This window comes from Cynocephalus volans, chromosome 3 (assembly GCF_027409185.1).
Source record: "Cynocephalus volans isolate mCynVol1 chromosome 3, mCynVol1.pri, whole genome shotgun sequence".
In the NCBI taxonomy this organism is placed as follows: domain Eukaryota; kingdom Metazoa; phylum Chordata; class Mammalia; order Dermoptera; family Cynocephalidae; genus Cynocephalus; species Cynocephalus volans.
Window position 1 is genome coordinate 89024869 of NC_084462.1, and position 14929 is coordinate 89039797.

Here is a 14929-nt window from a genome sequence, read left to right on the forward strand (position 1 = left end):
AACATTATCTATTTATGAGAGATAAATAACATGACCTAAACACTCCCAATACTGCCACACTGGTGATCAGATTTTGACATGAGCTATGGGGGAACAACATATCCAAACTCCATCACCATCCTAGCAATAAATAATTCAGGCAAGAATCATCAATGAATACTAAAACTAATAAATGATAAGAAACAGGATATTAATGTATCCTCAAAGTCTTTCACCAAAAGATACTTTTAAACAGAAAAGAAAACAGTAACTTTACAGTGGAAAAACCTTCTTAACCAAGTGATCCAGGTTAACAGCATTGGTAACTGTACAAAAAGGCATCATGTGCCTCTTGATATGATGTACTGAGAAAATAAAATCAAATTTGTAGTACTCTTATCAAAAATGCATAAACTGACACACCCTGTGGTGCCAGCACGCAACCCAGCAGGTAGGCCTCTTCGCCGCCACCTGACTCCATCCCCAGCCCTGCCAAGTGCGTGCTGATCAGAGAGGTGCCAAGATATGCGGAGACCACGCACCCTGTGGTGCCAGCACACAACCCAGCAGGTAGGCCTCGCCGCCACCACCCGACTCTATCCCCAGCCCCACCAAGTGTGCGCCAATCACGGATGCGCCCAGCCAGAGAGGCACAAGGTCCTCGGAGACTGCGCACCCTGTGGTGCCAGTGCGCGACCCAGCAGGTGGGCCTCTTCACTGCCACCTGACTCCATCCCCAGCCCTTCTGAACGTGCACCAATAGGAGAGGCGCTGAGATCTGCGAGGACCATGCGCCCTGTGGTGCCAGCACATGACCTAGCAGGTGGGCCTCGCCACCACCGCCCGACTCCATCCCCAGCCCGGCCGGGTGTGTGCTGACCAGAGAGGTACCTCCCCTGAGAGGCCTAAGATCTGAGGCGACCATGCACCCGAGGCACTAGTGGGCAACCGAGCAGAAACTAAGGCAGCCACACGAAATTGGCAGCTCCAGCAGCATCTTACCCAGACAATAGTGTCAAACCAGTGGACTGTGAAATCCACTGCCACAATGACTAAACATCAAAGGAAAGATACCAGAAATATGAAAAATCAAGAAAGTACACCACCAAAGGGTAATAACTCTCAAGATCTAGATCCTATAGAACAAGAAGCCCTTGACATGTCTGACAAGGAATTTTGAGTGATAATTCTAAGGAAACTAAATGAGATACAAGAAAACTCAGCTAGACAACACGATGAAATGAGGAAAAATATACAGGACCTGAAAGGAGAAATGTACAAGGAAATCAATGCCCTGAAAAAGAATGTAGTAAAGCTTGCTGAGCTGAAGAATTCATTCAATCAAATAAAAAACACAACAGAGAGTTTAACCAGCAGGCTTGCAGAAGCAGAAGAGAGAACTTCTGACCTTGAAGATGGGCTGTTTGAAATAACACAGGCAGACAAAAAAAAAGAAAAAAGAACTAAAAACATTGAAGAAAATCTAAGAGAGATCAGAAAATATTAAGCACTCAAATATCTGAGTCATGGGTATTCCAGAAGGGGAGGAAAAGGGAGATTCCATTGAAAACATACTCAATAAAATAGTGGCAGAAAACTTCCCAGGTATAGGAAAAGACACATATCTTCAGATCGAGGAAGCTCAAAGATCCCCAAATGTATTCAACCCAAAAAGGTCTTCTCCAAGACATGTTATAGTCGAACTGGCAAAACTCAAATACAAAGAGAGAATCTTAAAAGCTGTAAGAGAAAGGTGTCAAATCTCCTATATGAGAGCCCCAATCAGACTAACACCAGAGTTTTCATCACAAACCCTAAAAGCAAGAAAGGAATGGGATGATATATTCAAAATACTAAAAGATAGAGATTGCCAGCCAAGAATACTCTACCCTGCAAGGCTATCATTCCAAAATGAAGGGCAAATAGTATATTTCTCAGACAAACAAAAACCGTGGGAGTTCACTACCACCTGACCACCCTTACAGGAAATTCTCAAGGGGGTACTGGGTTTGTTACCTGAAAAATAACTACCACCGCCATAAAAACTCCAGAAAAATCAAAACCCACTACTAAAATAAAAATGCCAACAATGAAGAGAAAAAAAAGTTTATCTACAATCCAAGGAACCAATAAATAAAGAAAACAAACAGTAAATCAGAAAGAAAGGAACAAAAGACACTTAAGACATCCAAACAAAAATCAGTAAAATGCTAGGAGTAAATCAACACTTTCAATAACAACTCTAAATGTAAAAGGATTAAATTCCCCAATCAAAAGACACAGACTGGGGCCTGACCCATGGCGCACTCGGGAGAGTACAGCGCTGGGAGCACAGCGGCGCTCCCACCGCGGGTTCGGTTCCTATGTAGGACTGGCTGGTGCACTCGCTGGCTGAGCGCGCTGCGGGTGACACCACACCAAGGGTTGCGATCCCCTTACCGGTCATGAAAAAAGACAAAAAAAAAGACAAAGACTGGCTTACTGGATTAAAAAGGAGGACCCAACTATATGCTGCCTTCAAGAGACCCACCTCACCTATAAAGACTCACATAGACTAAGAGTGAAAGGATGGAAAAAGATTTACCATGCAAACAGAAATGAAAAACAAGCTGGAGTAGCTATTCTTATATCTGATGAAATAGACTTTAAACTAAAAACCATAAAAAGAGATAATGAGGGCCACTACTTAATGATAAAAGAATTGATCCATCAAGAAGACATAACAATCATAAATATATACACACCCAATTTCGGAGCAGCCAGATTTATAAAACAAACTCTATTAGACCTAAAGAAGGAAATAGAGACTGATACCATAATAGCAGGGGACCTGAACACCCCGCTACCAATATTGGACAGATCATCTAGGCAAAGAATCAGTAGAGAAACACAAGATCTAAACAATACTCTAGACCAATTGGAATTGGCAGATATCTACAGAACATTTCATCCAACAACCTCAGAATATTCATTCTTCTCATCAGCACATGGATCATTCTCCAGGATAGATCACATGTTAGGTCACAAAACAAATCTCAACAAATTCAAAAAAAATGGAATTATCCCATGTATTTTTTCAGACCATAATGGATTAACATTAGAAATCAATAACAAATGAAATTCTGGAAAACTATACAAGCACATGTAAATTAAACAGCATTCTACTTAATGACATATGGGTTCAAGAAGAAATCAAGCAGGAAATCAAAAAATTTATTGAAACTAATGAAAACAATGATACATCATACCAAAACCTGTGGGATACTGTAAAAGCAGTATTGAGGGGAAAATTTATTGCATTAAATGCTCACTTCAGAAGAATGGAAAGATGGCAAGTGAACAACCTAATACTTAACATTAAAGAACTAGAAAAACAAGAACAATCCAAACCTAAAGTTAGCAGACGGAAAGAAATCATTAAGATCAGAGCAGAACTGAATGAAATTGAAACCCAAAAAACAATTCAAAAGATCAATGAATCAAAAAGTTGGTTTTTTGAAAAGATAAATAAAATTGACAAACCATTAGCACGGCTAACTAAAAAAAGAAGAGAGAAGATCCAAATAACAAAAATTAGAAGTGAAAAAGGCAATATTACAACTGATACATCTGAAATACAGGAATCATTCGAGACTACTATAAACAACTATATGCCAACAAATTTGAAAATCTGGAGGAAATGGATAAATTTCTGGACACACACAAGCTACCAAAGCTGAGCCAAGAAGATGTAGAAAATCTGAGCAGACCAATAACAATAAAAGAGATTGAAGCTGTTATCAGAAGGCTATCAACAAAGAAAAGCCCAGGACCAGATGGATTCACAGCAGAATTTTACCAAACATTCAAAGAGGAATTGACAACAATTCTCTACAATCTATTACAAAAGATTGAAACAGAAGCAATTCTCCCAAACTCATTCTATGAAGCAAACATCACCCTGGTACCAAAACTAGGTAAAGATACAACCAAAAAAGAAAACTATAGGCCAATATCCTTGATGAATATAGATGCAAAAATCCTCAATAAAATAACAGATAACAGAAAACAGCAACACATATGTAAAATTATACACCATGATCAAGTGGGATTCATCCCAGTGATGCAAGGTTGGTTCAACATACTCAATTTAAAAAATGTGATACACCATATTAATAAAATCAAACACAAGGACCATATGATCATCTCTATAGATGCTGAAAAAGCATTTGATAAAATTCAACACTCACTCATGATAAAGACTCTCTATAAGTTAGGTATAGATGGAAAGTGTCTCAACATAATTAAAGCCATATATGATAAACCCACTGCCAATATCATCTCGAATGGGGAAAAGCTGAAAGCTTTTCCTTTAAGAACAGGAACTAGACAAGGATGCCCACTCTCACCACTCCTATTCAACATAGTGTTGGAAGTACTAGCCAGAGCAATCAGAGAAAAGAACGAAATAAAGGGCATCCAGATTGGAAAAGATGAAATCAAACTGTCCCTCTTTGCAGATGACATGATCCTACATATCGAACAGCCTAAAGCCTCTACAAAAAAACTCTTCGAGTTGATAAATAATTTTAGGAAAGTAGCAGGATATAAAATCAGCACACAAAAATCAGTAGCATTTCTATTCTGCAATAGTTAACATGCAGAAAGAGAAATCAAGAAAGCTTGCCCATTTACAATAGCCACCAAAAAAATAAAATACTTAGGAATTGAGTTAACCAAGGATGTGAAAAATCTCTATAATGAGAACTACAAACCACTGCTGAGAGAAATTAAAGAGGACACAAGAAGATGGAAAGATATCCCATGCTCTTGGATTGGAAGAATCAACATTGTGAAAATGTCCATACTACCCAAAGTGATGTACAAATTCAATGCAATCACCATCAAAATTCCAATGACATTTTTCTCAGAAATGGAAAAAACTATCCAGACATTTATATGGAATAACAAAAGACCACGCATAGCCAAAGCAATTCTGAGCAAAAGAAATAAAGCTGGAGGCATAACACTACCTGACTTTGAACTATACTACAAAGCTATAATAACAGACACACTGGCATAAAAACAGACACACTGATCAGTGGAATAGAATAGAGAATCCAGAAATCAACCCACACACCTACAGCCATCTGATCTTTGGCAAAGGCACCAAGCCTATACACTGGAATAGGGACTGCCTCTTCAGCAAATGGTGCTGGGATAACTGGATATCAATATGCAGGAGAATGAAACTATACCCATACCTCTCACCATATGCCAAAATCAACTTAAAAAGGATTAAAGAATTAAATATACACCCTGAAACAATGAAACTACTCAAAGAAAACTTAGGAGAAACACTTCAGGAAGTAGGACTGGACACAAATTTCGTGAATATGACCCGAAAAGCACAGGCAAACAAAGGAAAAATAAACAAATGGGATTATATCAAACTAAAAAGCTTCTGCACAGCAAAAGAAACAATTAACAGAGTTCAAAGACAACCAACAGAGTGGGAGAAAATATTTGCAAAATATACATCTGACAAAAGATTAATATCCAGAACAAGGAACTCAAACAACTTTAGCACAAAAAAACAAGTAACCCAATTAAAAAATGGGCAAAAGAGCTAAGTAGGCATTTCTCTAAGGAAGATATACAAATGGCCAAAAGACACATGAAAAAATGCTGAACATCACTCAGCATTCAGGAAATGCAAATCAAAACCACATTGAGATACCATCTCACCCCAGTTAGGATGGCTAATATCCAAAAGACTGTGAATGATAAATGCTGGCGAGGTTGCGGAGAAAAAGGAACTCTCATACATTGTTGGTGGGACTGCAAAATGGTGCAGCCTCTATTGAAAATGGTATGGAGGCTCCTCAAACAATTGCAGATAGATCTACCATATGACCCAGCTATCCCACTGCTGGGAATATACCCAGAGGAATGGAAATCATCAAGTCGAAGGTATACCTGTTTTCCAGTGTTCATTGCAGCACTCCTTACGATAGCTAAGAGTTGGAACCAGCCCAAATGTCCATCATCAGATGACTGGATACAGAAAATGTGGTATATCTACACAATGGAATACTACTCTGCTATAAAAAAGAATGAAATACTGCCATTTGCAACGACATGGATGGACCTTGAGAGAATTATATTAAGTGAAACCAGTCAGGCACAGAAAGAGAAATATCACATGTTCTCACTTATTGGTGGGAGCTAAAAATAAATAAATAAATACACAAAAAACTGGGGCGGGGAGGGAAGAAGACACAACAATTACAATTCCTTGAATTGATACAACAAGCAAACAGAAAGGAGTTTGTTGGGAGGGAGGGGGAGAGGGAGGAGGGAGGGAGGTTTCGGTAATGGGCCACTATAATCAACCACATTGTATAGTGACAAAATAAAATAAAACTAAAAAAAAATGCATAAACTACATCTAATCATGAAGAAATATTAGACAAATTCTGTTAAAGGAGAAAGACTTTTAAGGCATAATAATGGTTCTTATACAGAAATAATATGAACATATGTTAAAGATTTTATTTATCTCATTAATTAATGACAGAACAAGGAAGACCTTACAAGCAATTGGAAGGAGAATACAAAGTATCACCCTTATATAGGCAAATAAGGAATGCTGATATGCATTTACAAATAGATGCAAAAAACTGTTAACACTGGTTAATAGCCAGGGAGAGACATCAATAGCATTCCACTAAAGACAATTTGCAATTTCTAAGGACAAGAATCACTTGCATTACTATCAGTTTTCTATGACCTATAAAGCTGTAAAATAGCAGGAATACAAAGACCCCTCACAGAAATCAGATAACCTGAAAAGGTATGTTAGACAACATCTTGTTTTCCTTTATAGATACCCAGTAATCTTTTGGTCCATTTCAAAGTTGTTCACAATTTTTCCCTATAACCCAAGAGGGATATTCTATAAAATAACTGGTCATGAAACACATAGAAAGGCTGAGAAACTGTTCCACAATTAAAAAAAAAAAAAAAAAAAAAAAAAAAACTAAAGAGACAATAATTAAAGCAGCATACATCCTAGACTGAATTCTGAAACAGAAAAAATATATATACATATTTTTGCTGTAAAGAACATAGTAGGAAAACTGGTAACACTTCAGGTTTGTCAGTTAGATAATACTAGTGTACCAGTGCTAATTTTCTGATTTTGATCATTGTACTCAGGTTATATAAGAGGATTTTATAAGTATACAATAATTATTAGTTATCAGTATTATTACTGTCATATTTGAGAGTTGAATATATGTTAGAGATGGCATTTCAAAATATGGTAATAGCCATTGGAGGAGGAGGGAGAATTTGAATTTCTACTTTGCTCCTCCCATCAAAATAAATTACTCCTAGATCAGAAATTAAACCATAAAATGAAACCATAATATATTAGAGATCTTGGAAAATAAATTTATGATGGTGAAAAGAAAAACAATAGATGGGATGAACAGAAGAATGAAGAGTTGAAGAGCAAATTAGTGAGCAAGAAGATGAAACTGAAGTAAAGTGGAATTTATTGTCAAAATCACAGCTATTTTGAAAATAACAACAATGAGAAATCTGCATATCAAAGCCCATGAGGTACAACCATAATGGTACTCAAAGAAAATTTTCCAGCCTTCAATGCATGAAAAAAAATAAGAAACAATGAAAATAAAAGAAGTATACATATAATGCAAGAAGCCAGCAAAAAGCAGTTAAAGAAATTAGAAGAAAGAATTAAAAGATAATTTAATGAACTAGGGAAAAAATAGCAGACAGTTTAAAAAAATTACAAGCTCATTCTTTGATATAAACAATACCACAAAAAAACTTTTGTGAGCCTCATTAAATAAAAGCAATATCAGAAATAAGAGACAACTATAGATTTAAGAGATTTTTTAAAATTTTAAATGTAGACAAAAGTGGTGATTTTTGTAGGAAAACACAAATTTCTAAAATCAACAGAAGAGGTTTAAAATAAACAAACAAAATAGTCAGAAACATGCCCCTTAACAAGGCCCAAAAATTGTTGTGAAGTTAGTTCTTTTGGACCTTCAGGGAAAAGATCCTTTGTTTTTATAAATGGTTCTAAACAACAGAAGGTGTGAAAAGCTTTCCCATCTCATTTTAGGAGGCTAGTCTAAATCAGATCCTTAAACTTAACAAAAATAGCCCCCAAAAGCAAACTACAGGCTAATCTCACTGTGAAAACAGATAGAAAAATCTCTAAATAAAATATTGGCACCCCCCCCATCCCCACAACATCTGCATCCAGCCCAGCAACAACCAACCCACTGCCAGAAGCCCCCTGGGCTCTCTAGCTCAGGTTGTGGGGGCCAAGGCCCTCAGCCATAGCCCCCCAATGTCCACAACCAACCTGGTGACAACCAAGCCACTGCCAGAAACCCCCCAGGCTACCAAGCTGGGGTAGGGGGAACCCACAGGCCTCAGCTAGGCTCCCCCGCTCTGCAACCAGGCAGGCAAAGGAGCTGGCCACCCCAGCCCCCCACCTTCATCTCGGTTTCCCTACCCCCCTCCTACCTTCCCCTACCACTGTTCCACAACAACATCTTTGACTATAAAAAAATAATAATAATAAATAAATTTTTAAATAAATAAATTAAATATTGGTAAATTTAATCCAATAGTGTCTTAAAATAATTTATGTAACCAAGCAAAGTTTATTCCAGGAATACGAAGGAAGTGAGTACCAGGAAATTTGTTTATTATATGCACTATGCTAATGGAATAAATGGGGTAAAAACTATGACTCTATGATCCTCTCAAAAAAATTCAATTAATTCCTCATTTTTATAATAAAATTAAACATTCAAAAACTCTTGACATGCTAGAAAAGAAACATCCTTAATTTAATAAAGGATACTTACCAGAAATAGAAAACATATTTGATGGCAAAATATTACAAGCATTCTCATTAATGCTTTCCCATTAAAAACAGGATCAAGACAAAGACGCTATCATCATTAGTAGACAATGTACTGTACTGCAAAAATTATGAAATGTCTACACAACAAAAGATATCATAAAGTTAAACTAGCAACTACACTTATAATATACATAAATCAACAGTTTCTATTGAAAAATACACATACATACAAAAATACATACATACATAAAGAGCCCCTACAAACTAACAAAAAATAGATAATCTAATAACACCTTTTTGCTGGGACATTTACCAGGAGCTGTCAACATTTTAAATGTTTATAACCTTTGGCCCTGGTTCCATTTCCATGAATGAATGTAAAAGAAATTCATACAAATGCTTAGATATATGCACAATAATATTTATCGCAGCGTTGTTTGTAATAGTGAAAAACTGGAAATCTAAATGTACTAAATGTTGAAGTGTTACAAAAATAATGGTGTTCACACTATGAAATCATATCAGCCCTTAAAAACAGTGAAATATATGTACAAACTGATATATGGATCTAAGAAATATTAAATGGGAAAAAGTGACAATACAACAAATATAGTGATTTCACTTATGTGACTATACCATTTTTGTAAAAAGAAAATGGTAGTAATGATAGTATAAGAATACAATGATATTATAAGGACAAATCAAATGGGTAACTTCAAGAAGGGAAGTAGGAATTGGCATCTCAGGGTAGAATTCATAGACAACAGCGAGAAAGGAACTATGGGACTTTCAGGATTTACTGAATATACTTTTAAATAATCTTTTAAATCTTTTATATTAAGAATGCCTTCAGGTTTGCTTGGCTAGGTCAGTCAATAGAACATAAGACTCTTAATATGTTCATACAGCACCACATATAGCAGCACTTTTTATATGAGCCAAAAGGTGAAAGCAACCCAAATGTCCACTAGCTGAGTAGATAAACAAAATGTAGCCTATTCCTATAACAACATTATTTGACCATAAAAAGGAATGATGTTCCAGTACATGTTACAACATGGATGAACCCTGAAAACATTATGCTAAGTGAAAGAAATCAGTCACAAGAAAACACATTTTATATGATTCCATTTATTTGAAATGTCTAGAATGACCAAATCTATAGAGACAAAAAGTGGATTAGTGGTTGCTTAGGTCTAGAGGGCAGCGGGGAATGGGGAACTCAGGGGTAATAATTTAGGGAATACCAGGTTCTTTTTGAGGTGAAGAAAATGTGCTAAATTCGATTATGGTGATAGTTGCACAACTCTGTGAATATACTAAAAACCACTTAATTGCAAACTTTAAAGGAGTGAATTATATGGTATGTGAATATCAATAAAACTGTAACAAATAATTATAATCCAAAAATTTTAAACTTAATCCCAAAAAGAAGGAAAAGAGAAGAGATAACACTACTAAGAATGCACAAAAGCTAGAACAGTGGAGTTTGAAGTCTCACTGTGCAGGAAACATGCAAGAGTGGATGCAGAAAGAAAATATTAGAATTTCTACTTCTATTTGATTTTTACATAAAAAGAATAAAAAAGAAACTAAGTTTTACTAAATTGTATAATGTGGCTGACTAATGCCTTTACACAGACAATCATGTGTCCTGTGAAGTTGAAGAGGTATCCTGAAGAAAAAACAGGAGTTCCACAAGGAGACAGGCTGACTTTGAGGCCCTTGTTCATTTTTTTCCTCTTTAGCATATTGTAACATGTGACCAATAGGTAGATTTACAGATTATACTATCTAGATTTAATATAACTCATCCCTTCTAAAATGATTAAGGGACTTCAAAAGACTCCTGCAAACAAAATATTGCTTGAAGCTAATAACTGCATTGGACACACAGGTGAAAAACAAGAAAATAGCGAGCTTATCTGACTACTATTATAATCTCTTCTATGGCTAACACAGAACCATAAATATTAACATTAAATATTTGTTGCATGAACGGATACTGTAAAAATCATGAAAGGCAAGAAAGAACACTAAGTACACATTCCTGTACTTGTTATCACCACCCCACTACCCCCACAGGGTAACTATAGAAATGTTGATATTTATGAATAAAATCATATAAAACGAAAGCACATTAGAAATTTATATGTGAACATGTTTTATGTAAAAGACTAAACTACAAAATCTTGGATTATTTTCACGTAACAAATTTATCATAAATCTTATTTGAAGCATGTCTTAAATAATGTGTTCTAATTCATTCAAATACATAAGGGTAACAGTATATTCAGGGACCTCCAGAGAATATATCAAAACATTCAAAGACATTCAAAAGTAGTGCAAAACTGTCCCGGTCTCCGTAATAGAAAATTATGTTTCTTTCTGGTAACTAAAGACACAAGTTTGCTGGCTTAAGGATGAAAGAACTCTTAAGTTACAGTAAAGTATAATATTGACAGATGATGGTAATAAATCGGAAAGTCGGAAGAGGTTAAGGACTCGATGTTATAGGAAAAAAGGGGGGGGGGGGTTAAAGTTAAGAACAGCAAAGGGAAAGAAAAGCCAACCTCAGAAAAGCCCTTGGGCTAATGCAGCTGGTGAGAGATTTCATTCTTTGAGAATTCAGCTCTACAAATCAAAATGAAGTATTTGTACAAAGTATTTGTAATTGAAAAGATTCTCCACTAGACATCACGAAACTGTTAGTTACTCTCTAGCTAAGGACTGGCAGCAAATTAATTCCCTAAGTGACAGTTCAGAGATTCCCGAATTTTGTTTACAAGGGTACAGAGACAAAGTAGGGTTTTTTTTGTGCATTTGTTTTCAATGAATATTTAGAGAAGAGACTTTTTTTTTTTTTTTTTTTTTTCTGTGATCGGTAAGGGGATCGTAACCCTTGGCTTGGTGTCGACCGCACCGCGCTCAGCCAGTGAGCGCACCAGCCATCCCTATATAGGATCCGAACCTGCGGCCTCCGCGCTCCCGCCGCACTCTCCCGAATGAGCCACAGGGTCGGCCCAGAGAAGAGACTATTAAAAGCACCATTAGCTGGCAGCTAAAACAAAGAATTCAAAGTTGATTTGCGTATTTCTTCTGAAGCCTAGTAGAAAGAGTGCCTCACCTTTAGCAAGGAAGGGAAAAGAAGAATCTGTGAAGCAAAACATACAACCTTTCGTAGCAGCCAAGGTCGAATGTGTTTGTGACGGGGTTTTTCTCTGCAAGCCCAGCCATGCGGCCTTATAGAATCCAACTCACTGGTTCTTACAGAATCCCAATGGTTTTACCCGTGGGTAAAAGCTGTGCCCCGAGAAAGGAGCCAGAAGACTTGGACCCTATCTGCACCTAGCCAACCCACGAGATCCCAAAGCGCGTCATCTCCTCTCCCCCACCTGGGATGTTCTGCCACCTGGACTCGACGTGTGGCAGGGCCCTCCGTAGCCATATTTTGCTAGATTCTTCTTTCTCCTGCAGTTTCAAGTGGCGAAGCAAAACTCCCAAGACGATTACGGGGTATCTGCAGCAGGAGCCGCTTTCTTCCGGCTCTCTCTGCGGAAATGCTGCAAGCTTCGCTGAGGTGGCTGCTTCCAGTCGGCCCCGCCTACGGCTCCTCCTCCCCGGGCTCTCCTGCTGGATGCCCTCCCAGCGGCTGTCAGGTACCGCCGCCTTCCTGCTTGAGTACGAGGGAACTCAGGTCCTGTTGGAGTCCCCGCGGCGAGCACGTGCGAAGCTAGGAAGGTCTTCTTTGTGCGCCCTGTCGATAAATCTGAGTACAAAGTTAAAACCTGTCGCGCCGCACAGGTCATCTCAGGTTGCTGTTTACTTTTTTTTTTTTTTTTTTTTTTTTGACAATTCATCTTGCTTTACTAATTATGGGATAATAGAAAGAGATATAAAAAAAAACCCACAAATGTTCCTTAATGTTCCTTTGTTTAACATAATATTCTACTAAGAAAAACTGCAATTATGTTTATGAACTATCTTCCAGCTTCTTCAAGTACAGGACACAACTATGGTTCCACCAGGGAGGAGAAATGTATAATAGATCTTAAGTAACTCACAAGGAAGATGAGAGGCACAAAAAGATGAAATGATTTTTGCTTTTAAAAACCTAACGTTGACCCTGAAATGCCAGATTCAATGACGACGATGATCACAAAAGACTACAGCAGCAAGCCACCACTTCACCACAGATTAAGAATTCTGCAACAGGCAATTACCCGCCCCCCCAATCTGTTATATCTTCTTTTTGTTTTTCCTGCTTTTTGCTTGCAGGCAGTTCAAGGCTTGCCCATTGCATAGGTTCAGCTTTTCTCATGGTGATCTCAATCTTTGTTGCAGTCATAGTTACATAACTTCGCTTTACATCAATCACACCCCATAAGTTCACATTTTGATGAAATTCCTTCTCTCCTTCAAATACAATATGCACATTTAACAATGTGCTATTTGCTTCTACTCGACTAAGTTCTGGAAGTGAATTTTTAGCGTATACTGAAATGGTGACTTCACCCCCTGTTTGATGCCAGTCATGTCTACATGGAACAACTTTTTTCCCAGCATCCTTTTTAGTCCACATGTGTCTCCCTGTTCTACAGCCCTCTTGGGCTAAGAATGTATTAAAATCAGAAGTTTTTCTTCTACAACAACTCCAGTACTTCATCCCCTCATGAAAAATAGGTACTCCAGAATGATATACACAGACTTCTTCTAGACTCTGTGGACCCTGATATGTCTTTAAACACCCTCCATTTTTACATGAGGTCCCAATCTTAATTTCATCACTCTCTTCTTCTTTCTTATCTTCTTCATTTCCTGATGACAGTTTAAGTTTATCAAGTGCTTGTTTTAGGGAGGCAGATATTTTTAATTCCAAATTTGTCATTGGTTCATCTGGACTTGGCCTTTTTATTGCTTCTACTGGTTTAGGGGCTTGAATGATGTGCTCCTGAAATTTGGGTTTCAATTCAGATAGTTCTTTCTTCTCAGTGGTCTTGACTTCAGGTTTGACTGGTTCAGGTGGCTTCTCACTATTATGCCTACCTTTTGTACAGCCTACAATGCTTAAGAAATCAGAAAAATCAGTTGTTCTTCTCTTACAGCAAGACCAACCCTTTAATGCGTCATGAAAGACTGGAACACCTGGGTGGTAAGTGCAAGCATCTTCGGAATTGGTCTCGGGGTCGAAGCGCTGGCCGCAGCCCCGGTTGTAGCACAGCAGTGCCATTTTCTTTTCCTGCTGTTACGAGGTAAGGCCCAAATACCGGGAACCGCAAGAGAGTGAGCTTACAATTCCCTGTCGCAAGCACCCTGCTGTTTACTTTTTTAAGTTGGGTTTTTTTCTTTAATATCCAGCAGCCAGTCACCAAACAACACTAAAATGCTTAGCTATTGCTTGTGTGGACTATTTCCAAATCAAGCAGCATAAAATTGATGCAGCACTTGATTTACATATATTTGCATTTGTTTCCGAAATAGAGGCATTGGTGCATCTTCCTAGAACACAATAGCAAAAATAAAGAAACATGTCTTTCAATCTGCAAGAATGCTTAGCATCCAGTCCTTCATTTTTCTGTTACCTAGAGGAATACCCAATTGCCTGTCCAAAGAAGCACACCATCCCCACCATCACTCTACCATACTGCTGTTTTCTTTCCTTCATAGTTCTCTTAATAGTAAAAACATTACTCTGCATATTTATTTTCTTATATATGTATTGTCTGTCAAACCACCTCCAACATTACTATCACTAGAAGGTAAGCAAATTGAGGGTAGGAGCTGTGTATCCCCAGCACCTAGAACACTGCCTGGCAGACTGGTCTTTGATAAATGGGCAAATTAAACTAAATAAATGACTGAAAGGAGAAGTGACATGCCTAAGGTCACACCGCTCACTGGCAGAAAAACTCAAATTAAAATTGAGGTCTATTAAGTCTCAGTCTAGTGCACTTTGTACCTCAGAACGTTAAGATTAAACCCGAGTGAAGCCAGCTACACCTTTTCCAAGATGCCCTAATTAAGGAAGTTTGGGCCAACATGCTCAGCACACTA

At 37.6% G+C, this 14929-nt stretch overlaps 2 protein-coding genes across 6 annotated transcripts in view; both read right to left on the reverse strand.

Annotated features, from left to right (window-relative positions):
• GALK2 (galactokinase 2) overlaps window positions 1–14929 on the reverse strand; it is a 145500-nt gene that overhangs the window by 121766 nt on the left and 8805 nt on the right. The window contains exon 1 of one of the 5 annotated variants that reach the window (XM_063091073.1): window positions 12271–12417. The exons of the other annotated variants lie outside the window; for them this stretch is intronic. Coding sequence (XP_062947143.1) covers window positions 12271–12323 — 53 coding nt within the window. The 5' untranslated portion in view covers window positions 12324–12417. Of the gene's footprint in view, window positions 1–12270; window positions 12418–14929 lie in introns of those variants that run through there. 5 annotated transcript variants of the gene reach the window in all.
• LOC134371719 (cysteine and histidine-rich domain-containing protein 1-like) lies at window positions 13095–14175 on the reverse strand. Its single transcript, XM_063088547.1, has one exon. It carries the CDS (start codon window positions 14103–14105, stop codon window positions 13095–13097), a length of 1011 nt encoding a protein of 336 aa, XP_062944617.1. The 5' UTR covers window positions 14106–14175.